The sequence below is a fragment of the Pyrgilauda ruficollis genome, unplaced genomic scaffold (genome assembly GCF_017590135.1).
Source record: "Pyrgilauda ruficollis isolate IOZ18807 unplaced genomic scaffold, ASM1759013v1 scaffold13, whole genome shotgun sequence".
Classification (NCBI taxonomy): Eukaryota; Metazoa; Chordata; class Aves; order Passeriformes; family Passeridae; genus Pyrgilauda; species Pyrgilauda ruficollis.
This window is the reverse complement of record NW_024511432.1, coordinates 482,900-508,430: the sequence shown is the minus strand read 5'-3', so window position 1 is coordinate 508,430 and position 25,531 is coordinate 482,900. Positions and strand designations below refer to the sequence as shown.

General features: G+C 53.9%; 1 protein-coding gene across 1 annotated transcript in view; it reads left to right on the top strand.

Moving 5' to 3' along the window:
- Positions 1 to 24,881, top strand: part of JPH3 (junctophilin 3) — a 45,475-nt gene extending 20,594 nt beyond the window's left edge. The window contains exons 3-5 of the mRNA XM_041459070.1: positions 9,395 to 9,519; positions 14,185 to 15,104; positions 24,725 to 24,881. Coding sequence (XP_041315004.1) covers positions 9,395 to 9,519; positions 14,185 to 15,104; positions 24,725 to 24,805 — 1,126 coding nt within the window. The 3' untranslated portion in view covers positions 24,806 to 24,881. The remainder of the gene's footprint in view (positions 1 to 9,394; positions 9,520 to 14,184; positions 15,105 to 24,724) is intronic.
- Positions 24,882 to 25,531: the final 650 nt, after the last annotated feature.

The following is a 25,531-nucleotide window of genomic DNA, read 5'->3' as shown; positions in this document are numbered from 1 at the left end:
CCATTCCCACCCCTTCCCTCTCCAGCAAGCTAAACGTGAGCCAGAACATCCCGTACCCACAGCCCCGGTGTGTGACAAACATTCCCAAAGCCATTCCCAGCTTTGCGGGCTCTGCTGAAGCCGCACAGACATTCCCAGCCCCTCGGATTCTCGCTGTCCCCGCGGTTCTGTCCTTGTCCCCGCCAGGAGAGATCTCCCAAACCCGGTGCTCTGAGCAGTGCCAGTCCCGCAGCCAGACACAGCTGGGAGGGACGGCTCAGCCACAGAATGGGGCAGGAAAGGGGATTTGGGATGCAGGAGGGGTATTTGGGATGCAGGAGGGGCATTTGGGGTGCCGGAGGGACGGCTGAGCCAGAGAATGGAGCAGGAAAGGGATTTGGGATGCAGGAGGGGCATTTGGGATGCCAGAGGGACGGCTCAGCCAGAGAATGGAGCAGGAAAGGGATATGAGATGCAGGAGGGGCATTTGGGATGCAGGAGGGGCATTTGGGATGCCGGAGGGACGGCTCAGCCAGAGGACGGAGCAGGAAAAGGATTTGGGATGCAGGAGGGGAGAGCCGGGATGGGGGAGCGGTGCCAGCAGCGGTCACCTGTGCGGGGCCAGCAGATGGAGGGGACAGGGAGGGGTGGCACGGGCTGGCAGCGATGCGGGGAGCACGGGGGGTGATTCAGGGCTGGCAGGCAGCGCTTCCATGGGAAGGGGCTGCCCCGGAGCGCCGGGCAGGAGGCGAGGGCAGCGCCGGGAAAGGAGAAGCTGCCGGCTCCTCTTCCTCCTCCTCTTCTTCCTCCTCTTCTTTCTCCTCCTCCTCCTCGTCCCTGGCATCGCACCGCAGCCCATCGCAGTGCGGATCATCCGAATTAATTTAATCCAGCCCTTCCCGGGGGGGAAAGGGACCATTCCAGCCCCCGGAGATCCCCCAGGAACCTCCTGCCTGCCCGGCACAAAGTGATGGAGCCTCTTCCTGCTGCTTTGGGTGGAGCACCCATCACACGGGGAGGGAAAGCAAAATACACCAAAACCACAACACAAACACAAAATACACCAAAAAACACAACACAACACAAACTGCTTTTCCTTTCTGCTGTTTTTCCTTTTCCTTTCTGCTGCTTTTCCTGCTCAACGAAACTGCAGCGCTGCTTTTCCCTGGGATTTTGGGCAGGGAAGGAGATCTCCCTTCCCCTGGCAGCTGCCGCCCTCTCCATCCTCATCCTCACCCTCCCAGGGGTGGGGGGAGTGCTGGGATAGCCAGTCCCCCAGCTGGGCCCAGGGCTGGGAGGGGAGATGCTGGCAGCCCCTCCTGCTGTGTCCCAGGCATGCTGCATCCCAAAATTTGAGGGTGGAGAAAAACCAAGAGGAAGGGCTGGGGTCTCTCTGCTGCTTTCCCAGCTCCTGAGAGAGGTCTCCGTGCTTTTTTTCTTCTCCCAACTCCCATTTTGGGTTTCCTGGTTGTTCCCACCCTTTTCCCTTCAGCAACGTCCCCAACACCATCCTTGTCCCTCCCCACACCTTTTCCTCCCCAGGGAGAGGCAAAATTAATATCAGGAGCACAAGCAAGAGGAAAACACAGAGCTGAGCCAAATTATTGGGTATTTTCCTTGCTGGTTTTCCTTCCTCTGAGTTTGGGATGCTGGAGGCAGCACAGGGAATGAGCTGGGGTATTCCAGGCTCTCCTTTCTCTTATTCAGGTTTGAAAAGCCCCAGGCAATGAGGTTTCTGTCACCTCCTTCCCACAGGACAAATGACAAGCTGCCCTGGCTTCCTAATCCAGGAAATTAAAGGATTTGACTGTCGACCCTGCTAAGCAAATTTCCCCCCTGAAAATCCCACGGGGATTTAACCCATGGATCGGACTGATTATCCCTTTATTGTTGTGACTGAGAAAGTCCCAATTCCTCTGGTGGCACCTACTTCTCAATTTTGGCCCCTCTCCACCCCCCTTTTTCCATGGTGGGCAGCTTCCTTTGCTGCAGCCCTCAAAGCCACCCTTTCCCAAGGCCACTCCCGGTGTTTTCACCCACCTGCCTCCCCCAGAGCTCCACTCCAAGTGACAGATGGCCAGGGATGAGGCTCCCTCTCCAGATGTTGATTTTCTGGCCAGCTGTAGACAACACCCAGGGCAGCATCTCCCTGCAAAGCCCATCAGGTCTGTCCTTGCTGGGGGCACAAAGTTCAAAGGAAGAGAAATACAGGAATTTGCCTGGCCCTGCTTATTCCATGTGTTTCTTGGCCAGGGAGATGCTGGGAGCATCCTGGTGCCAGATGTGCCTCTGGGTACCAGCTCCACCTGGCCCAGCCTTTTAAAGTCGATGGATTTGGATTTTCTTGTCTTTTTTTTTTTTTTAAGTCGATGGGTTTGGATTTTCTTGTTTGTTTGGGTTTTTTTCAGCAAAAAACAGAGATAAAATACAGAAATCCTTTTTGGGATGGTGGGAATAATGTGAGCTGGAGACAATCCTGGCATTTGATGCTCTCATCTTTCTCCACTGGGAATGACCCAGCTCAGGGATGTGGTTTGAGCTGTTTCTCCCAGAATTTTGGGGACTTGGCCCATCCCTGTCACCCCAGTCACTGAGACTTTGCATCTTTCCACGTTGTGAATTCAGTTCTCCAGCAAAATTCCTTTTGGCCACTCCAAGGCAAGACACAGGACACAAGGACACAGCCTGGGATACTTTTTTTCCCTTTACTTGGACTAAAAAATGAAATTTCAGTGTAAAGTGGCAAAAGATTCCTTGGTGAATTCACTCCCCATTTGTAACTCCAAAAATATAAAGATGGGGAAGGCTGTGACTCAGGTGCCTGGAGCAATGAGCTAAACAGGACCTGGCTCCAGCCCTGTCCCCATAAATTTGGGAGACCTGGATCATTCCATGTCCCAGCTGTCCACAAGCTCTCCCAGCTGCCTTGTAAATGATTCCCCCCCTAACGTGACATTTCCTGCTGTAAAAAACTACAGGGAAACTTGGATTTGGCCTCCTGACCACAACATTTTCTGTGCTTCTCTCTAATTTGCTTTCTTGGGCAGCAAGAAACGCAGTGAGGGGATTTTTTTTTTTTTGCCCAGTATTAAAGGGTTCGAGTGTTTATTTTTCCTTAATTTCTTTTTGCCCAGGATTAAAGGGTTTGAGTGTTTATTTTTCCTTAATTCTCTTGAGTTGTGACTTCCAGAGCCATTTTTTTCGGAGCGTGCCATCACCATTCCATCCATCCCAGCCATCCCACCCTTCCCTGCTGCTGCTCCCCAGAGCCCAGGGGTGATCCATCCATGCTCCCAAACCCAAATCTCCATCTGGAGCTGCCAAGGCTGGCTCTCTCTTTGCTATGCACAGCACCTGCTCCGTGTCTGGCTGCAAAGAGCCCCAGCAGACGTTCGGGGCTGCATTACGTCATGTCAGAGGTCACATTAAGCAGCTTTTTTTTTTTTTTCCCCTTAATTAAGAATTCCAGCCATGATGGGGCAGGGGGGAGAGGGGGAAACAGAGGGGAAAGCAGATGGAGGGAGCAGGCTGGGAAAAATGCCTGCGCTGAGCAGGTAAATGGGAATTTCTCCACAGCCAGCTAATTGGTGTGTCTAATATTGCACCCCCTGAGGACCAGCGCGGTGCTGCTGCCTGCACAAATCACTCCCGGAGAGCCTGGTGCAATAACAAGGAAACCGGGAGAGCTGTGGGAAGAGCCAAGCTGGAATTAGGAGAGGGTTTGATCGGGGTAATAAACGCCAGATAGGGAAAATAACAAACAGGTTGTTAATTGCTGCCATCTCCTCGTTCCCTCGGGGCTGTGTCTAGACAGAGCCTGGCTCCGGGCTGCGCTCATCCCGACCCTCCGGAGGGGGATGGATGCGGGATGCGGTGCCCGGAGAAGCCCCTGGCATGGGAAAGGGAGGCAGGATGGGCACTGCAGCTGTGCCCTAAATCAGAGAGGCTCCCGCAGAGGTGGAAACCAGACAGTCTGCAGTGGTTATTAATAATTCAGTCCCAATTTGTCCCATCTAGGAGAGCACGAAGCCCAGCCAAGCCTCCCCTCCTGGCTGCCCGGAGCAGGCAGAGCCTCCCGGGGCTGTTGCAGCGATCGATTCCAGGCTTTGCGAGCTGGGCTCGCCTGTCCTGCCCCATCCCCGAGCGATCCCAGATCCTCGGCAGAGCCGCAGCAGCGTCCCCAGGGCTCGGGCTGGTGGCCGGCATCCATCCCTCGGGGATGGTGCTTTGTGTTCCTCGCTGGATGCAGTCAGGGCTGGATCCTGCTGTGCCACAGGGACTGGAAAACAACCCCCGTGGAGCCCACACAGCCGAGGGATTCCCGCTGGGGAGGCTGCACTGAAAATCTCCTTTTCCTCACCTCATCCAGACATCCCTTCCCAGCCTGGGTTTTCCAGAAAATCTCTTTTTTCTCCTTCATCCCTTCCCAGGACAAGGTGCATCCCAAGGCTTTCCTGACCCCAGGGTTTGGATGAGTGAGTCTCAAACGCCCTGCAAATGCTCTCTCTGAATTTTTCCTGAAGTATTTCCTTGCAGCTGGCGTGTGTTTTAATTGAATTTTGCCATTTGAAAAATACATGAAGCTCTGTAATGGAGGGAGAGAAAACATTCCCTCCTATAGGAAGATAAAGATGCATCTAAAGAGAAAAAAAAAGAAAAAAACAGCCCCAAAGCTGCCTGATGAAGTATTGACCTGGAGACAAAGTGGATCAGATGGAGCCAACCTGGCCCCTTAGGAGAACTTGAGGCTGTTCATTAGGGATGAGCTCACTGCCAGCTTAACTCCATCCTCACCACTCCCAGAGAAGCCTGTAGGAAACATGCCAACTTCCAGGTTTTCCATGAAAATAGGGACCACGGGGTCCTTTCGTGGGCTGGAAAGGGTTTGGGACTTGTTGCAGCCTGGTGGTGCTCCAGGAGTTGGGATAATGGGAGAGCTCTGGGTGTGGGGGGGAGGAGAGCTGAGCATCTCCATCCCTGCACAGGATCCCAGCAATAAAGCAGGAATTTCATACTTCCCTCAGGGAAGCGAGAAGTTTGCTTGGAAAAGAGCAGCCAGAGCTGCCATGTGAATTTTGGGAAATAGCCCTTCTTTCCCAGAAATCTTACCCATAGGATGCTTTTTAACATTCCCAATAATTTTTATTTCTCTCTGTGTTCAGCACAGAGCTCCCTTTGACCCCAAGCATGAGTTTGCTCAGTGTCTGCTGCCTGGTTTTTATTGGAATGTATTTTCTGTACAAAAACGCTGGAAAATAGGAATAAAGGGGGCAAGTCCCTCCCCTGGATGGACTCAAACAGCAAATGGAGAAGGACTCACCAGTGATCCAGGTTTTTTGTGGCTTCGGGTGCCATCCTGGCAATTCCAGGTGTCACATTCACAGCTCTGAAACCTTTCTGGGCTTCTGCAAACTCGCTCTAATTTCCAGACTAATTTTAAAGCACTTTGTCCCACTTGTTCTCCTGCCAAAGCATTCCTGGAACCAAAACACCTCTCAAGCCTCACCTGGTTTGAATTTTGCTTCCTTCCTTCCTGAATCCCTGAGGGTTTTGCTGGGAGTTCACCCCTTTTTGGCTAAACCAGCCCCGCAGTGGCTTTGCAGCAGAATCCTTGGATCCACTCCTTGCTCACTCCAAGCCAGCCTGGAGCCACTGTTAGAATTCCTAAAAAGCCAAGTTCTTCCTTGCAAATCAGTTGATTCCAGCTTCTTATAGATTATCTGGAGCTGATAAACTTGGCATTAGGAAGCAGGCCCAGGTATTATCCCTTCCCCTCCCAGCTCTGGCCAAATCACAGGAGATCTGCAAAGATTTCCGGGAATCTGGTTGGTTGGGATTTTTCCCTGCCTCCTGCCAGCTCCCCTTGCCAGTTTGACCACTTGCCCGTTCATCCTCCGAGAAGAGTGAGTCAGCTTGGCAAAAAATTAATAAATAAAATATTCCAGGCCAGCCCCAGCAGGGACTCCCTGCCCTCAGACCCAAACTGGGGTCTCAAAAGCCACAAACCATCCTGGTCTTCCCTCCCTCTGACTCTTCCCAATCCCAATCTTTGCCTCAACACCCTCCTCCACCTCAGCTTGGATGGTGAAATGCACTAAAATCCTGGAATCATAGAATGCTTTGGTTGGAAGGAGTTTAAAGCCCATCCCATTCCCCCCCTGCCATGGGCAGGGACACCTTCCACTATCCCAGGCTCTTGGATTCATCCCAGCTGGAGGAGGAGGCTGGGGATGCTCAGAGGTGGGAGGAATTAAACAGCTCCTCTTGCATCACTCTTCCCTCCATCCCTTCATGAGCCCACAGGAACAGGATGATCTTTAAGGTCCCTTCCAACCCAAACCATCCCATAATTCTGTTTTATGGGGAAGGCCTCAGCCTTATTTTCACTGTGGTCTCCAGTTTGGCGTCTCCATCCCAGAAAAAAATTTATGGCAGTGCTTAGGGAAGGAGGAACAGAGCAATGAGATCAGGCCCTGTCCATGTGTCAGGGAAGAAAAAACCCCACTTTTCCAGGGAAATAAACTCCAGGCAATTAAGTGGGAATTAAGATTTAGCACACGCCACGAGCAGCAGGCATGGAGAAAGAAGACAGCTGGTAAATTTAGGATGTGACAAAGTCATGCGAGCACTAACTGGATTACTGGCATTTATTTGGGAATACTTATGGATTTTATTATGCAATGTATGGATCTCCATAATTCTGCTTTTCACTCCTGCCAGCGTCTCAGGGAGCTTTACAAACAATTAATTGGTGACGCTCCGGGGAATCCAGTGTGTCCCATCTGCTCTGGGGAATCCAGTGTGTCCCCTCTGCTCCAGGGAATCCATCTCTCCCCCAGTGTATTTGGATCATCCCTTCATTGATGGGATTGATTTTTAACCTTTTCTGAGCCAAAGCCCCAAGTTTTCATTTTCTAAATTCCCTGCACTTCCTGGGCTGATCCTGGGAGTCTGTGGGGATGAGCAGATCCAGGAGTCTTTGGAGTGAGTTTTCCAGGGGTGGAAATGCATCCATCCCCCAGGGGTGGTGATTTTAATCCATTTAGGTTGGACATCAGCAGGAATTTCTTCCTGGAAGGGGTGGCAAGGCACTGGAACTGCGCAGGGAGGGTTGAAGTGCCCATCCCTGGAGGTGTCCCAGGAATTCCTGGAGGTGGCACTCAGTGCTCTGGGCTGGGGACAAGGTGGGGATGGGGCACAGGCTGGATTTGGTGATCCTGGAGCCCTTCTCCACCCTCAATGACCCCGTGATTCCATCAAGGAGTGCTGAATGCCGCAGGGAGGAGCAGAGTCCGGGCCATCCCAGGTGCCCAGCCCAAGGTGGTGACTCCGTGTGGGCTCCTCCAGCGTCACCTCCTGCTCTGCCACCACCCCCGTGTGCCCCAGCCCCTGGAACAGCACAGGCTGCTGCTCCAGCCTCCTTCCCTGGCAGGCAGAGAGGGCTGAGCGGCTCCAGCCGCCTCTGCAGGGAGGGTGTGGGGAGCAGAGTGTAATCCCGGCTGCTGAGCACAGGCCAGGCACTCCCAGAGCTGTTCATCCTCAGCTGGGCCAGCAGGGACCTGGGGAAGGGCTGCAGGGAGGCAGGGACAGCCCCAGCCAGGGGATAAATGGATGGAGGAGCTTCAAATCCGCGTTCCCGAGAAGCTGCCCTGGAAGATGCCAGAGGTTTAAGGAGCTCAGAGAGGCAGAATGTGAATTTTAACCTCCTGGTGGCTCAGATGGTTTAATGCACAGGTTTGATGCACCAGTGTTTCCCATAGAGCATGCTGGTGCCAAAAATGTGGCTGGAAAGAGACGTGGAGAGGGACTGTGACAGGGCATGGAGGGACAGGAAGAGGGAGAATGGCTTGAAGCTGAAAAGGGGTGGATTTAGATGGGATATTGGGAAGAAATTCCCAATATCTGTGAGAGTACTGAGGCCCCCAGCACAGGTGTCCAGAGAAGCTGTGGCTGCCCTCGGATCCCTGGAAGTGTCCAAGGCCAGGCTGGAATTACCTGGACTAGTGGAAGCTGTCCCTGCCCACATCAGGGGTTGGAATGAGATGGATCTTAAAGTATTTTCCAACCCAAACCATTCCATGATTCCGTGAAAAACGGGAGCAGTCTGCACCTCCTCTCCCAGCAGTTTGCTGCAGCTCCTCCTTGGGGCATCCCTGCTCCTCCTCAAAGAGCAGGACTGGGATACCTGACAGGGAATGGGCTGTGACACCTTTGTCCCCTCCTCTGACCCCACCGAGTGCTGGGCAGGGAGAGCTCTGGACTCCAGTTGGGTAAAAACCCATTTAAACCAAATTTTTGAGTGCATTAATCACAGATAACCCTCAGGACCTGCAGCAGCATCACCACAGCCCCTCCACCACCCCCAATAACTCTGGAAAACAGCTCAGATTTTCTTCCAGGGCTACTCCAAAGCAGCCAATGGCTGGGAATAAAGCATTTATTAGAGCAAAGAGACCTGAGAAGTGTCAGGAGCGAACACAGGTGACAGCACAGCCACACTCACACCCTGTTCCCCAGCCCTGGTGATGCTTCCAACCAAAGCAGGCACATTCCTGGCCCTGTTTTCCATTTTTAGGAGCCTGTCAGAAATGGCACTCCCTCTCCACGCAGATGTCGAGAAATTAGAGGGAATTCAGAGAGAGGCAGAAAAAAATGATTAAAGGAGATGGAGGGCCTGATTTTGGAGGGAAAAGAAATCAGCGGAGTTATTTATAACCCTGCCTGCACTAGGGTGGGAGCAGGAATTTTTGAAAGTGCCTGGATAGCTCGGATAAGGGGAAAAGGGGGAAAAGCAACCTCCGGAGGATGCTCTCAGAGAAGCTGTAAATCCTGAGTGATGGGATGAAATGCCATCCAAAAAAAGCCTTTGGGGAATCATCAGCGAGTGCAGGGGACAGTTGTTGATCCAGAGGGAAAAGTGCCCTGATCAAAATGTGTGAAGGGATGGTGGAGGCGGCTCCAGAGCCGAACCCCCCGCTCCTACCTCTGCTCCCAGTGTTTATTTACATCCAGCATTTTACGCAAAACCTGGGGGTGGGCGTGGAAATGTTCTTTTTTTTTTTTTTTTTTTTTTAATCCCCAAAAAACGGGTTTGGTTAAAAAAACAACCAAACCAGCTTTAAATTCAACCCTGGAGGCTCGTGGGAGATGCACGGAGAAGCTGCTGGGATGGGGTGGGAAATGGGATGGAGGGACCCTGGGGGAATAAATCTGAATTTCCTGGGTGATTTCCAGGCTGAGGAGCAGCTCGTGAAGGTGTTGGAAAATCCCCCATTCCCCAGCCAGCCCCAAGCTCTGCTGGCAGCTCCTCCCTCACAGCCAAAGGGTTTTGGAGGAACCTGTGGGGGAAATTTGGGGTTTCCTGTGGCAGAGAGGAGCTGCCTAACGGGGTGCTGGTGTCTCTGTTGCCTTGCAGGACCTCTCACTCCAGGGCCAAGGCGGAGGCGGCTGTGACGGCGGCGCAGAAAGCGCAGGAGGAAGCGCGGATCGCCAGGATCACTGCCAAAGAGTTCTCACCTTCCTTCCAGCACAGGGAGAACGGTCAGTCCCTGCCAGGCCCTGCCCTCGCAGCCCTCACACGCCCCAAGCCCTCCAAACTGCCCTGGCTGGAGGCTCAGCCTGTGCCCGCAGCTCCCCATCCCCACCGGAGCTCCTGGAGGGGGAAAGCTCCATGGAACACCAGGGTTTGGGAGATTTAGGGCAGGGCTGTCAATATCCAGCAGTTCCACCTTGTTCAATACTGTTTTCCCAGTGTTTTTTCTTTCTCCCCAAGTTTTTAGTTCATAGCCCTTGATGGTTGCAAAGAAAGAGCCCAACAAGGGCTCTGGATGCAAAACAGGTGATCCCAGAGGTCACCAATGACTTTACACCCATGGCTTGTGCAGTTCCTGATTGCTTTGGAAAATTTGAACCCCGTGGGACCTGACCCTTCCCTCGGCCATGCAAATCAGTCACTGGGAAAATCCACATTTGATATTCCTTCCTTCCTTCCTTCCTTCCTTCCTTCCTTCCTTCCTTCCTTCCTTCCTTCCTTCCTTCCTTCCTTCCTTCCTTCCCCTCCCTCCCTCCCTCCCTCCTTCCTCCCATCATTTTCACCATTCCTTGTTGATTTATTCACATTTTTGCTCACCAAAGGCTCGGGGAGGACAGAGCCCAAGCCGAGCCGGGGTCGGCCCGGGGTCTGCAGCCGACTGGGAATGGGACGCTCTAGCCCCCCCAGCAATAATTAACATCATAATTAAAGTGTGGCTGGGTTTATAGAGAAGTTTTCCAGCCCCGAGCCCTCCTCGGGAGGCGGCTGTCATCGTTCTCCCCCTCCCAGCTCAGCGAGGATTACTCACTGGCTTTAATTGCTCCAGCGGCTGCCGCGGTGACTCAGGGCTGCTCCCGAGCTCGGGGACAAGGGACCATCGGCTCTGCTGGCCCAGCCCGGCCCGGTGCTCGCCTCACCGCGCTGCGGGGGCGGCCCGGGGTATCCCATGGCTCAGCTTTGGGGCTGCAGCAGCCTGAGCCGGGGCACATCCCCAGGCAGGGCCGTTCCGAGCATCCCCTGCATCCCCCGCATCTCCCGGCTGCGGGAGGAGGCTCAGCCCGCTCCACACCCGCCCATCCCTCCTCCTGCCCAGCCCCATCTGTACACGGCAGATCTGAGCTTTCTCGCAGGGCTGCGTGCTCCCAGGGGCTTCTCCAGCCCTGAGATATTCTTCATCTCCATTTCCTCCTGCCAGGAGACTTTGCTGGTTTAAATCACCTCTTGGAAAGATATTTTTAGGTAATACATTTTTTACTAGCTCCTGGACGGGGCCGTGGCGCTTCACTCGTGCTGGGGTTTGTGTGGTTGGAGCTCTGTCTGGGGGGTTGTGTGAGAGGTGAGAGGAGGGAAGGAAGGCGGTTCCACTTAGAGCGCATTAAAAAACAAGCACAGCATCCCAGATGTGCCGGGAGAGCTGGCAGCGCCCGCGGAGCCGCTCGGGCAGGTGATGGGTGCGAGTGGCTGTGTCACCCACAGAGCCGCCACCTCGGGCTGGGCACAGCCGGGGCGGGGATGAGGGAGCTGCCACCACACTGCGGGCATTGCAGGGGCTCTGTGTGCCCACCCTGCACAGGATCGTGGGTGCTGGGTGTGCCCCCATTTTTCAAAATTTTGAGTGCTTGATGTGCCCCCCATATTCAGAATTATGGGCGCTGGATGTGCCCCCCTTATACAGAATTGTGGGTGCTGGATGTGCTCCCCTTGTTCAGGATTGTGGTGCTGGATTTGTCACCCTTGTACAGGATTGTGGGTGCTGGCTGTGCCCCCCATATTCAGAATTGTTGGTTCTGGACGTGCCCTCCTCGTTCAGGACCCTGGGTGGTGGCTGTGCTCCCTTGCAGGGTGCTGCAGGTTCCAAGTGCCACCCACAACGTGCTGTGGTGGGTGCTGAGTGCCACCCACCCCCTGGGTGCTGGCTGTGCTCCCTTTCCACGGGATGCTGGGTGCTGGATGTGTTCCTGGCAGGGAGGTGGGTGTAGGTACCACCCACCTGGCACAGGGAGTGCCAAGGGTGCTGGGTGCCCCCCTCGGAGGGGTTTGTGGGTGCTGTGGGACACCACAGAGGGGTCTGTGCCCACCTCACCATCAGCCCTGGGCACCCCTGGGCAGCTGCATCTCCTGGAAAGTAAAAACAAAACAATTCCTGTTTTGTATCCTGGAAAGTAAAAACAAAACTATTCCTGTTTTGTATCCTGCAACGCCCTCTCGCCCACGGTTCCCATGCCCATCAGCTGTGGGCATCTCCAGCTGCCCATCAATCCCAATTCCTGAACACAGCAGGATCACCCAGGCTTGGGTGGTGCTGCAGAACCGAGTCCCCCCCGGAGACAGCAGCACACAGAGCCAGAGGCTCCCAAATCCCAAACGTGGCTCCTCAGCTTTGGCTTTGAAGCCTCGGAGGCTGGGCTCGGCTGCCTCCATCCCGCTGGAAATCCACATTCGGTGCTCTGCATCCTCCTTCGCTCTCACAACCCTTCTTCCAGGAACATCACGTGCCCGGGGCTAATTTTAGCTCCGGATAATTGTTGCACATCCTCGGGTGCCGAAAGGGCCCCGGTGCATCCGCGGAGTTCCTGCGCAAGGAAACGCCTCCATCCCTGCGGGTTGTGGGGCTGGGGGGCAGCAGTGCCCCAGCTGTGCCCCAGCTGTGCCCCAGCACCCCCGGTCCTGCTCCTCCCAGAGCCCCAGCCCTCAGGGATTAACCCAGGAAAGGCAGAGCCCCCTGCGGATTGGGGCTGGGGAAGGTTTGGGATGAGGGGGATTCAATGACATCTCCCTGGTGTGGCTGTGGGGAGCATCTCTGGGGCTTCTTGTCCCCTCTCTGGGGCTCTGGGAACAGCAGCAGTGGGTGTAGCCAGGCTGTGGCTGGTTGTGGGGCTGGACATCAGCTCTGGAGGCCTTGGAGCTGGTGGGAAGCCTGCAACTCCCTGGAACTCCAGCAAAATCCCTGAACTGGGGAAGATAAAGCCCAAAAACCAGGGACACCCCAAATCCTGGGTGAGCCTGTTTCCACAGGTGACTTTCCAGCTTTCTCACATTAAATCCTTTATTCCCTCTGTGCCTCAGCTTCCCATTTGGGATCTTGGAAGGTGGCTGGGACAGGAATGACTGGGAAAGAGCCCCCAAAAATCTTGTCTTTTATCCCAGAGACAGATATTCTGCAGAAAAACAGAGGGGTGAGCTCCACCTTTCTCCTCAGCAATTTCCCACCAATACCAGGATTTTTCAGGGGCTCTGGATAAATCCCAGGAGATTCAGTCTCCCACATACAAACAGGGAAAAAATGAATGCTGGACTATGCGAGTATCATCCCAAAAACTCGAGTCATTAGGAGACCATTTCCCATAAATTGCTTGGGTAGATTTCCAAGCAGTTTTTTTACTATTTCTCTCCCTGCCAGTGCTCCAATGGAAACTCCAGCATTCTCTGTGTGTATCCCAATCCTGGCAGGGGTGAAGACACATCCCAGCAGCTCCCCAAAAAGATCCAAGAGAGAAAATTGCTCAGCAGAAGTGGAGAGACCCGAGCAGGCACTCCTGAGCATTTATTTTTAACGATGGCACGAAAATTGAGCTCTCCCTTTTCAAGACTTTTTTCTTGTCTCACCATAGCAATCACAATTAGATGCATTTCAGGGGCATTAGGCACTTAATATATTTATCAAATTATTCACCTAATTTAGCATGGCTTTAGCTGGGAATGACTGGAGAGGGGGAAAGGAGAATTAACCACTATTAGCTCGCTTGAAATCATTTGGTGTTTCATCAGTGATGAACACGTTGGAGGTTTTTGTTCCGTGTTCCTCCAGCAGCAGAAGGCATTCAGCCCCTCCAGAGATGCCCATCCCAGGGTGACCCTGTCTGGGAAGTCTCTGAGCTGAAGGAATGAGGAGCCTCCAGTGGGATGAGGAGGATGGGGGGTGCTGGCCTCATGTGGCCCTGAATGGGGCCAGCCCAGTCCTTCCATCCCATCCTGGGGCTGAGCATGGAAATCTCCATGTCCTGCTGGGCTGCGTGGGGCAGGAAAGCTCTCAGATGTGAGATTTGTGGGGTTTTTCTTGTACGCCTGCCTAGATGTGGCCATTTCCATCCTGCACCTAGCAGATGAAAACTGAGGTGGTTCCCATGTAGGAGTGCGGTGAGGGCTGTTGGTGTGGAGTGATCCCAGTGACACCCAGGGTGATCCTGGTGACACCCAGCACACGCAGGGTGATCCCAGTGGCACCCAGGGTGATTCTGGTGTCCCCCAGCACACCCAGGGTGGTCCCAGAGTCACCCAGCACACACAAACACAGAACATAGGGTGTGCCACCAGCCACATCACACATTTCCCTTCCCATGCTTCCACACTGGGAACTGATAGGAAATGTGCTCAGATGGATCCCAAAAAACCATCAGAACCTCTTCCCAGCAGCTCTGCGTTGCTGGTGGCTTCTCCACACCTCTGGGGTTGGAAAACCATTGCTGCAGGGCAGGGCTGAGGGCAGCTTTGGTGTCACACCAGTGCTGCCAGCAGTGTGACACTGCTGTCCCAATGCCACCCCGCTGCTCCCCACTACCCAAACCTCTGCTCCCTGTTCCATGCCACGAAAAATCCTCGGGGCATCCACGCACCAGAAATAATCCTGTTGTCTTCCCCTCTCCCTTCTCTCCTCTCCACGACTGCCCCCGAAGGGCTCGAATGCCAGCGGCCGAAGCGGCAGAACTCGAGCGATGACATCGAGGTCCTGTCCACCGGGACGCCCCTGCAGCAAGAGAGCCCCGAGCTGTACCGCAAAGGGACCACCCCGTCCGACCTGACCCCCGAGGACAGCCCGCTGCAGAGCTTCCCCGCCAGCCCCTGCTCCACGCCGCCCCTCGGCCCCTCCTGCAGGAACAAGAGCGCCCACTTCTCCAGGCAGGTCTCGGTGGACGAAGAGAGGGGCGGCGAGATCCAGATGTTGCTGGAGGGGCGTGGCGGGGATTACCTGCGCCCCAACAGCTGGAGCGAAGAGAAGGTGGGCGGGAGCCGCGCCGGGAGGAGCGGGACGATGCGCAGCGGGCAGCTGGGCTCCACCGCTGGCCCCGAAGACTACAGAGGTCGGAGCGGGGGACACAAACATTCGGCCTCCAACCACAAGCCGAGAGAGAGGTGGACAGATTCCCCAGCCACGGTTTCATGGACTTCCCACCACAGGTCCCACAACCACAGCTCAGGGAGCTCCAAGCTGCTTGAGCTGGACGAGGAGAAGATGAGCAATTACGAGATGGAGATGAAGCCCCTCATGAGGATGGATTCTTATATGCAAGAGATTCACACCCAAAAAAGACACTACAGCAAAGGGGGAGGCTGCAGGAGCGTGGCTGACGAGCACCGCGGGGAAGAGCGGGGCTTCGGGGTTCAGAGACTGAGGTCTAAGTCCCAGAACAAAGAGAATTTCAGGCCAGCTTCCTCTGCTGAGCCCACAGTGCAGAAACTGGAAAACCTGAGATTCGGGGACAAAGCTGAACCTCGGCTACTGAGGTGGGACTTAACCTTCTCCCCACCACAGAAATCTTTACCTGTTGCACTAGAATCTGAAGAGGACAGTGGGGATGCGCTCAAATCCAGTACGGTGAGTGAGGGGACTGGGTGTGGAATTCTGGCCTGAAAGCCTCGGGCTGTTGTGGGGCTGAGTGGAGCGGGATGGGAGGGAAATTCGGAAAATGTGAATTATCATGGGTTTGTGCCTTGAATCCCCTCTCCTCCCTTCTTCCATCCTGCTGGATGTTGGTGTGGGGTGTTCCCTGCAGACTGTGGTGGGAGCAGTAGGGTTTTCCCTGGAGGATGGAGTTTGGCAGCCCAGCCCCTGGGCCAGCAATAAAAAATCCATTATTGCTGGGAATTTGGTGGGAAAGCTGCAGGAGCAGGCAAGGCATTGGTGATGTTCCTTGGGTTATGGTTATGGCCACAGAGCTTCCTGCTGCTCCAGCTCCTTGTGACACATCCCACCCCAGGCTCCTCATTTTGGGGGAGATAAGGACACTTTGGGCATGAAGTGGCTGCTGGGAAGGTGTTCAGGAGAGAAGACAGAGTGATCTTAAAAGCTGTTGCAGAGTGGAAGGGAATAATCTGTTCTCCACGAACAGAATTAATGGGCTTAAAGTCAAGGAGGGTGAGCCATTAACCATGGCTAATGAGGTGAGGGCTGTAATGAACTGCCTGGAGAGGGGGGCTCTGAGGTTGGACATCACCAGCTCAGACAGGACCTGGACAGAGCTGAACCTCCTCAGGAGAAGGCTGAGCTGAGTGGGTTTTAGGTTTTTTGCAATCTTGTTTTTTGAGGATTCCTGGATTTCCCATTAGAAGCTTCCTCACTTGTTGTCCCTGTAGGTTTGGCATTGACAGGAGAGGTGATAGGGTCTGCTGGGAGCCCTGGGGAAGCCACCACTGCCCCAAACTGTCCCTTGTCAAGTCAGTGCCAAACAGAGGGCAGGGCTGGAGGTGTCCCATGAGGATGCCCCAGACCTACCCAGGAGAAATGGAAAACCTGTCACGCTCAGGAGGTGACATTTCAGCAGGAAGGAGCTAAATCTCCCTGTCAGGGGAGCACAGGATGGTGCCTGGTCACGAAACTGAAATGAATTTGTCAGTCAGGCCGAAAATTCAGGCGAGAGGCATCGAGGTGTGTGAGGTGTGGTGACATTTGCCATGGCTGCAGTGTCCCTGCTCCTCCAGCACCTGCCAGCAGAGCCAAGGTGCAGAGAGAGGAGGGAGCAGCTCAGGATGCAGGAAGGATGGATCTGCCCCAGCTTCCCTGCTGGAGCTGTGGATAAATCCCCCACAGAACAGCCTGGGTTGCAGGAAGGATGGATCTGCCCTAGCTGGAGCTATGGATAAATCCCCCCCAGAGCAGCCTAGAATGCAGGAAGGATGGATCTGCCCCAGCTTCCCTGCTGGAGATGTGGATAAATCCCCCCCCCAGAGCAGCCCAGAATGCAGGAAGGATGGATCTGCCCCAGCTTCCCTGCTGATAAATCCCCCCCAGCAGCCCTGGAGCTCTCTGCCTCCCCGTCCCTGGGCTCAGGCTCAGCAGCTCCCACCCAGCACCGAGGGGAAGCTGAGCACGGGGGCTCCACAGAACACATCCTGCAGCCCTGGAAAACCAGAACCATGCAGGCTGTCCTTGCCTGCCTGGGAAGCACTGGAGACATGACAGGCAGCATTAGGAGCCTGACAGGCTCCCAGAGGGGAAGAGCAGCAGCAGTAATTGCACAGACACAGCCCTGGCAGGGCTGTGGGATGCACAGATGTTCCAGCACCTTTGACAACACAACCTGGGAGACAGAGGGTCCCCAGGAGGGATGAAACCACAGTTTCTCCTCGCTGAGAGCCACGTGATTTTGGGGAGATCAGTGGCACAAGCAGTCCTGGACTGTGTCCCCACCCAGCCCATCAGATGTGCTCCCACCTCAGAGCTGTCACAGTAAACCTCTCTCCACAAGGCTGGAGGCAAACTGCCACCAACACATTCCTGGCTATTCCCAGTGAGTCCTGGCCACTAAGGAAGGGCCCAGCCTGCGTGGAGAAGTGCATGGAAAAGCCATTAGGATGCACATCCTACTTTGGAAGTGCTGGAGCTGTGGAGCAGCATGTTCAGTTTTCTCACATTCATAACCGAGGGAGGAACAGATGGCGAAGGTTTGGGAGGAAGCTAATGTAATACAGAGGAAGAGATAATATGTGGATTTAAATAACCCACAATGCCAGCAACAATTTGTTCTAGCAGGAATTGCACAGTGCTAGCAGGGTTTTGTTCCAGTGCCCTGGCAGAGAGGGGGTGGCTGGACAGGAGCAGGGGAAGGTGTAGGGGAGGAATGGGAGGTGCAGGATCTGTGCTCCAACCTCCTGCCCAAACCTGTGCCCTCACCTGCCATCAGAAGCATTTCAGACTTCAGGGAGTGGTGAATCCCTGAGGAGGAGGAGGGGAAGGCTGAGGGGGAAGGATTAATCCCACAGACCCCACATCCATCTCCACGCAGCACAGGACACTCACACACTCCATCCTGCAACCCCCCCTGCATCCTGCTCCAGCTCCACATCCCCCCACAGCAAATCAAGGCTCCCCAATCCTCCCAAAAGCCCAGTTCCCCATGCTGGCCTGAAATATCCCTTCCCTGCGGCCTGGCAGGGCAAGACAGCTGTGGGCAGGTGTGTGAGAGCCCACACTGCTCCAGCCTGCTCACTGCCTCTCCTCTGGGTGCCAGCAGTGCCAGCTCCCTCAAAAGGAGGGGCTCAAAGGGCAGCTCCCACCAGCTGGGCTCCCAGAGAAAGGAGCTGCCATGAGCAGGAGGGATGCTCGGAGCTGAGCGTGGCTATTTTTGCCCTACCTGAGGTATCCCTGAGCAGAAGTGAGGTCACCCTCACAGCTTAGCTTGTTTTAAAAATAATCTGCCCTAAACCAGCTCTGCACAAGCTATCCATGAGCCCAGGGCTTGGCTCTGTGTTGGAGTGGCAGCTCCAGCTTCCAGAGGCAGCACACCTCTGGCAGTGCTGGAATGGGTGGGGGGTGCAGGTCTCACAAAAACACAGCCCAAAAAAATCACTGCTCCTCATTCCTGTCTGAAAAACAAGCTGGGAGCCACGGGGCCTTGAATCCAAGTTTTCCAAAGCTACACAGGCAGGGATGTAGACTCCACAGAAGAGTCTGTAGGAACTTTGTTCTCCTCTGTCACTTTTCCCCAGTCCTTTAAAAGAAGCTCCCAGAACCACCCCCCTTTGTTGGGGTTGCACACCAGGAATTGAAAAACCCTCGCATAAAGGTCATTTCTTGAGGCCACGGCTCAGTAACGTCAATGAAATTCAGCACTGCTTCGTGTTGGCTCTCAGGGGATTTGGGGGTTTTGGGGTCACTGAGCCACACAAATGCTTTAAAAGACATTTAAGGCCACCTAATCTCTCTGTGCCACTGTGGGCACTGACCCCAGCACCCAGAGGACAAACTCTGAGCAATTGTCAGCACTGGGGCAGAGGAAAACAGGAGCCAGTGTGGCAGGACCAGTGCCAGTGCTGTGGGATTTAGGGATTTATGGGAACGTCCCCATCCTTCCTGGCCTTAAAGGCCCACAAGACACAAAGCCTGGGCCTGGATGGTTTCTTTGAGAACTAAAACGGGAAAGGAAAAAAGGAATTGAGAGACTGGAAAGGGAAAGGAGCTTCCTAAAACGCCAGTGAGCGTTTTACCCACAAACCACAGCCCGTGGCAGGGCTGGGGAGGAAGGGAAGGGAGCAGATTCTGCTTTCCTTCAGGTGCTGCACATCTGCTGCTTCTGGAAGGGAGGAGAAGCGTTTTGGGCACGGAGCAGCTCAGTGGGAAGGGCCGGGCTCGGGCACCGCCTGATCCATCGTCCCCTGTCCCCGCTCAGCAGCGGCCAGGGGACAGAGTCCTTCAGGGACTCTGGCTGAGGGCACCGGGGCTGTGAGGGGGCTCCAGGTCCGGCCCCTCACGTTGCTCTGTCTCACTGCACCGCAGGAACACGAAGGCAGCAGCCCAGAGCCTTCAGGGACCTCCCTGCTCTGGCTGAGGGCACCGGGAGTGTGAGGGGGCCCTACACCCGGCCCCTCACGGTGCCCTGTCCCATGGCATCCCAGGGACGCGAGGGCAGCAGCCCAGAGCCTTCAGGGACCTCCCTGCTCTGGCTGAGGACACCGGGGGTGTGAGGGTGCTCCAAGTCCGGCCCCTCATGGTGCTGTGTCTCACTGCACCGCAGGAACACGAGGGCAGCAGCCCAGAGCCTTCAGGGACCGCCCTGCTCGGGCTGAGGGCACCGGGGGTGTGAGGGGGCTCCAGGCCCTGCCCCTCACGGTGCCCTGTCCCATGGCATCCCAGGGACGCGAGGGCAGCAGCTCAAAGCCAGCCCCGGCTGCTCCCCGCAGCATCACACGGAGCAAACCCCAGCACAAATGCAAAAATTCACGGGGAAAGAAACGCAGCAGAGGCTCTAAAGGCATCTCCCGGCTGAGGGATCTCCGAGAGCCCCCCGTGCCCCCGCGGGGGTGGCGGGGAGGGATCCCGGCAGCCTCTCCCTCCCTCCCTCCCTCCCTCCTCCGGCAGCGAGCGGCAGAGGGGCGGATTTGCCAGCAGCTATTGCGGGCAGGTTTCGCTGTCGCTGGGGAAGGCAGGAGCAAGCAGCCAATCTGCAGGGAGCTGCCGAGCTGCCGGAGCCGGGGGTGCGGGCAGGGGGCTCGGCACAGCCTCCCCCGGCACGGGAAAAGGGATGGAGCCCGGCACCGGCACCTCCCCGCTGGATCTCCCCTTGTTGTTGCAATACGACAAGAAATGAACGACGCTCACACGCTGAGATGTCTAAGGCAAAAAAAAGGCACGTTTATTTCTGACTTGGGTGTTTATAGAATTCCAAAAGTGACCGTGGATTGGAGGATGAAATTGCTACCTTTCCAACCACACTGGTCAAACCAACAGCCTATCAGTTCTCTTTTCCTCCAGAAAGGAAAGCAAAACAATCATTATTTATACGAAAAGTGCGTGAGAGACTCCATTACAAAAATGTAAATATCAGAAGGCTTAGAAGAACTTTAGAAGAACAGGGTGACATGCTTGCCAGAGCTGCCAGGTTATTCCTGAGGGGATTCATCCCAGGTGGAGATGAATTTCCCTTTTTCAGGCACCTTTAGCCCTAAAGGTTGTAAAATGAGTTAGAAATAAAACCTGGGTGTTTTCTCCACCCCAACCTGTTTGGGGTGTGAAGCTTCCCTGTGCATGGAGGTGTTCCCATTTGGCTGCTTTGGGATCAAGGGACCTAGGGACTTGTTTGGCATTAACCTCCCTGGGATTAAACCCTGTGATTTATCCCTGTGGCCTTTCAGGTTTTCCCATTTATTTCTTTCCCCATTGGGAGCCATCCCCAGGTATCCCAGCACAATCATTCCTGGGTTTTCCTTATTCCTCTCAGCCAACCAGATTCACCTCAATCCCAGCTGGCAACCGTGTGCCCAGACAAACAGAAGCCAACACTTCATGGCAGGAAGGAGGAAGAGGAGTCCTGTTGCCATCACAGCTCTGGAATGGGGCAGGGCTGAGCATTGCTGCAGGGGTTGTCTCTTCTTAAGACAAATAATAATCACAAACTGTTCCTCCTCTAATCCCTTTCGTGTTCAGACAACCTGAGGTAAATAATCTTCAGAGAGAAATGGGATGTTCAACTCGACAGGGTCCTTTTCAAAGCCTTTTCATCTCCAGGGCCTTTGATGTACTTGGGAGCACCTTCCTGGCTCTGCTCCTATCACTGGATATGAGGGTTGAGCCCAATTCCATACCTTAGCTTGGAAAATTTGGGGCCAAATACCAGCTTTTGACTGCATTAAGAACTAAATTTTGACTGCTGTTTTTAGAATAAAAATCTTAAAATGAGAGCTTCAAACATCCCTAAACAAACACTGAGCTCAGTCCCAGCACCTGGAAGGTGAGGACTGAACCAGGGGTGACAAATCAGTTCTTTAAGAGGCTAAAGGATCTCTAAGAGGATAACCTCTCATTTTTTTAGCCTTTTTTCCCCCCTAGAAGCAGGTTTTCCATCCCACCCAACTCACTTTCACTCACACAAGCACTTCTAGCATCTCCTGGGCCCCTTCCTGGAGCCACGGGAGCTGCTGCAATCCGCTGGAGAAAGCCAAGTGGCTCCCTGATGTTTTCTTTGCTAAATGCTTCTTAACTATTTCACAGAGCCTGTTCCTGGCAAGGATGTGACAATTCAGCACAAATGTCACCAAGCTGCTAAGTTTGCAGCCCTTTCTGCAGTGCTGAGGCTGGAAAATGGTGCATATCTTTTTTTTTTAAATTTTTTTTTTTTTTTTTTTGCTGATCCAAGTCCTTAGTAATTACACTTAATAGATCCCGGAGGGATTCCTAGGTAACCTGCACTCTGGTTTCCATGGCAGAGAGGCAGAGCTTGTACCCTGTGATAACAGATAATAATGGATTGCTAATGCTTAAATTAATTATGCCACAATTGCATTTGTAAACCAGCTGTCCATCGTATTCCCAGAAAAACTCCGGAGTTGCTACACAACAGTTCCAGGACAAAAACAAACAAGGCAGAGGGGGCAGGAATTACTCTACAGCTACAATTACCGTTATTACTCCTGGGCCATAACCATGGCTTATTCCTATTTTAGTGTTTCCATGGGGTTAAGGTCTAAGTTTCTGTTCTTTAAGCTTGGAAACAAAGTTTAAAAATCCTTGAAGATCCAACCTGTTGATAGAGAAGGATCCTTTTGCCCAGCTGATATTGGTGTAGATTCTCTTTCTTGGCAGATGTTTTCCTCCTCCTGTGAAGGACTCCAGGGATATTATTGTAAAAAAAATTGAAATTTGGCCCCATCAAACTGTGACAGCAACAGGCAAAGCTGCAAATCAGGGGCTGTGTCTCCTCTTTTTAAAGGCTCCTGTTGGAGGTTGGAACACAGTGGGAAGGGTTTAAAAGCCACTGGTTTTAAAGCACTGGTTCTTTGCTGCAGCAAAAGGGAGTTCAGTGCCCTGCAGCCAGGCTGGGCTCAGCAAAGCCTCTCCCCCAAGCTCAGCTCCAGCACTGATCCATCTCCTGCCCAGGCATGGAGCAGGAATGATGCTCAGTGCTGTCACATCTGCCAGGCCATCCCTGCCATGGGAGGGGAGAAGGGCAAACCTTCCCCCTGAGCAGAGGGGAAGGCAGTGAGACCTCATGAGACAGAAATCAGGCAGACAGAAGCATTGAGAAGTGCAGCAGGATCCATAATTGTAGCTAAAACAGAAGCTTTGGAGGGGCAAAACTGCAGCTGCCATTCCCTGCCATTCCCACCTGGACAGCAGCACAGGGAAGAGGGGGTTAAAAATAGGGAGCTGTAAAAAGGAGGCAGAATTTGTGTGCTGAATTTGAGTTGGTTGGTTCCCACCCCAGCCTGGTCATCCTGTTCCTGGGATGGGAAATGTGGCAGATCCCATGGCTGCAGTGGCAAAGGAAGGATTTTCTCCTGCCCCTGCCCTGCCCAGGGCTGCAGGATGCTGGGATGAGGATCCCAGCCTGAGCAGAACCTCTGTGCACGGGGATCCAGGGGTGCTGCTGTGAGCAGGTGTTGGATCCCCCCAATTTTCCAGCTGAGGGCACAGCTTTGATGCCCTGTGTGTAAATCACAGAACCGCAGGATCATTTACCTGGAAAATGCTCTGGAATTGAGTCCCACCATTCCCCCAGCACTGCTCTATGTCCCCAAGTGCCACATCCACGTGGCTCCAGGGATGGGGACTCCACCACTGCCCTGGGTGAAGAATTACTCCCGAATATCCAATCTGAACCTCCCTGGTACAACTCGAGGCTGGTTCCTCTTGTCCTGCTGCAGTTTCTTGGGAGAAGTGAGCAGTGAAGGCTGAGCTCCCTCCCCAAAGGGCTGGACCTCGGCTGCATCCCAAAGTGAGGGAACAGGGAATTGGAGCAGGGGCAGCACTGGCTGTGCTGTTTTGGCAGGGAATTCCTCCATGGAACAGCTCAGGAATGGGGCTGAGCCCTCTCTGGCTGCAGGGCCGGGGCAGGAGCTCGTTCCGTGCCTCGGCGGGGCCGTGCCAAGGCAAACAATGACACTGATAATCGCCTGCAATCTGTTATTATATTACCAGCAGCTCAAAAACCCTAAAACCCAATAATCTTCTGAAATGCAGCTAATCCCTCCCAGCGCCAGCAAGGCTGGGCTTGGCACGGTCGGGCTGGGGAAGGGAAGGAGCAGCGAACAGGGGGTGGTTGCTGCCTTTGGAAGCTTTTCGTGGCACAGGAGGAGAGGTTTGCCGGGAGCAACCAGCCCTGGATGGGTACCTGGCTGCTCTCCGCAATCCCTGCCTTGGCTTGGCTGCCTTTGACCCTGTTGCTAAGCTACAAATATGCCTTTCCAGCAGGCTCCAGCATCCTCGCTCCCACCCACTCCCAAACGCCAGCTGAATCAGGCTGCTCGGAACAGAAACCATCCCCGGGCAGCCGGGAGCTACTTTTTCCCGTTCCTTTTCCAGCAGCTCCGCAGAGCCACCCAGGAAAAGCTCCCAGGGGGTGCCCAGCCCTGTCCCCACTCCATCCCAGCGACGTGGGGAGCGCCAGGAGGGGGCAGGAGCCTGGGGAAAAGCGTTTGGAGCATGCCAGGGCTGGGATGCAGCAGGAATAGCTGAGGATCCCAGCGGCTCCAAGAAAAAGCAACCACCCACCTGCTGCCAGCAGCACCCGCCCTGTGCGAGCCACGCTCGCGCCGTGGCACCAGGGATGAGGTGCCAGGCTGGATGAGGTGCCAGGCTGGATGAGGTGCCAGGATGGATGAGGTGCCAGGGATGTTTTCCTGACCGGTGTCCTGCAGAAGGATGTGTTGCAGGGCTGGCTGCAGTGCCCTGATGTTCCTGGGATGTTGGTGGGGTCCCACGGGATTGTCCAGCACGTGCTCCAGGGGAAGCAATGGATGTTCCCCAAGGGACTGAACCATTTCTGGGATGTTCAGCCCAGCTGGGGTGGGGGTGTGCACAGGGCAGCTGCAGTGGGGTTCCTGCAATACTTTCCAGGTGAAATCACAGAATCCTGGGATGATTTGGGTTGGAAGGACCTTAAAGCCCATCCCATCCCACCCCTGCCATGGCAGGGACGTCGTCCACCATCCCAGGGTGCTCCAAGCCCCGTCCAACCTGGCCTTGGACACTGCCAGGTGGTTCCCAGGAGCTTCATTCGGTCCATATAAACTCAGGAAAGGTTATTAGAGCATTCCCAAAATACTGCCTGAACATGGACCCCCATGTGCTGGCCTGATGTCCAGGATACCTGGAAAACAACTGTGTTTACTGGGAAATGTCCTGGACACTTCAAGCCATCCCCAAACCACTCTAAGATCCCATATAACCCGCTTTTTTAGTTTGGTTTTTTTTTTTTTTTCCTTTTCATTGACCACCTAATAAACAATCAATTTTAGTTGTGTTTTTAAGGCCAGAATTCCTATGGAAGTGGCATGGGATGGTCCATGATCCATCAGGGGGTACAGCCAAGTGTTTGTTTGGCAGCTTCAAAAATCCTCCAAGGGTTCCTGGGCACTTTGGGAGGTGTCACTTGGGATCTGTTCATCCCCAGAGCTGCCTGGACTCCCCAGAGCAGATTCTCCTGGATTCTCCCCAGATTCTCCTGGAATCCCTGCAGAATTCCAAGGATCCATCTAACTCCTGTCTTTCTTTTTCTCTTGCAGGGTTCAGCTCCCATCCTGGTAGTCATGGTGATCTTACTAAATATTGGAGTCGCCATTTTGTTTATTAACTTTTTCATCTAATTCAAGACTGTCTTGTTTGCAAAAATAACAGTTACATGTATGAATGGGGGGAAAAAAAAAAACAAAAACAAAACAAAAAAAAAAACCAGAACCAAACAACAACAACAACAAAACAAAAAAAAAAAACAAAGGGAAAAATCGTAACTCGAACTGTCCTCTGACAATTTCCAAGTCTTTTCACAGAAGAACAACAAATGATCGAGTCTCACTCACAGTTTGCCTTTTTTCCTGGGTAATGTTTTTTGGATTTTAGCCAAAATTCTTTGCTTGTATAACACTATGCTGTGTGGCATGGCAAAATGCTATCAACACTCTGCCCCCCCAACACTGGGAAGGATGAGAAGGAATCCCAACAAAAGAAAAAACCTTGTTTCCCTTCCCTTCACCCCCCCCCCGCCCAAAAGGAAATAATTGTCTTTGTAACAACAGCAATGAACCCCAAAATGGAGATGAGACGAGGGGACCATGGGGAGAGTTTGGGTGGAGTGGGGACGGGTTCTGGGATGCTCCAGGCTGAGTTTCCCAGGAAAATGCACAACAGCTTTAATGATAAATGGGAGAGAAAAGCAAAATCAGGCTTTTCACCTTTTGGAAATGGAGGAATGCTGCTGTGAGAAGGAGGAGAGGAGCACAGGGAAGGAATGAACCCTGTCTGGATGGGAAAATGGCAGAACAGGCCCTGTTCTGATCCTCGTTTATAAAACAAAAATTGGCTTTTTGCAGAAT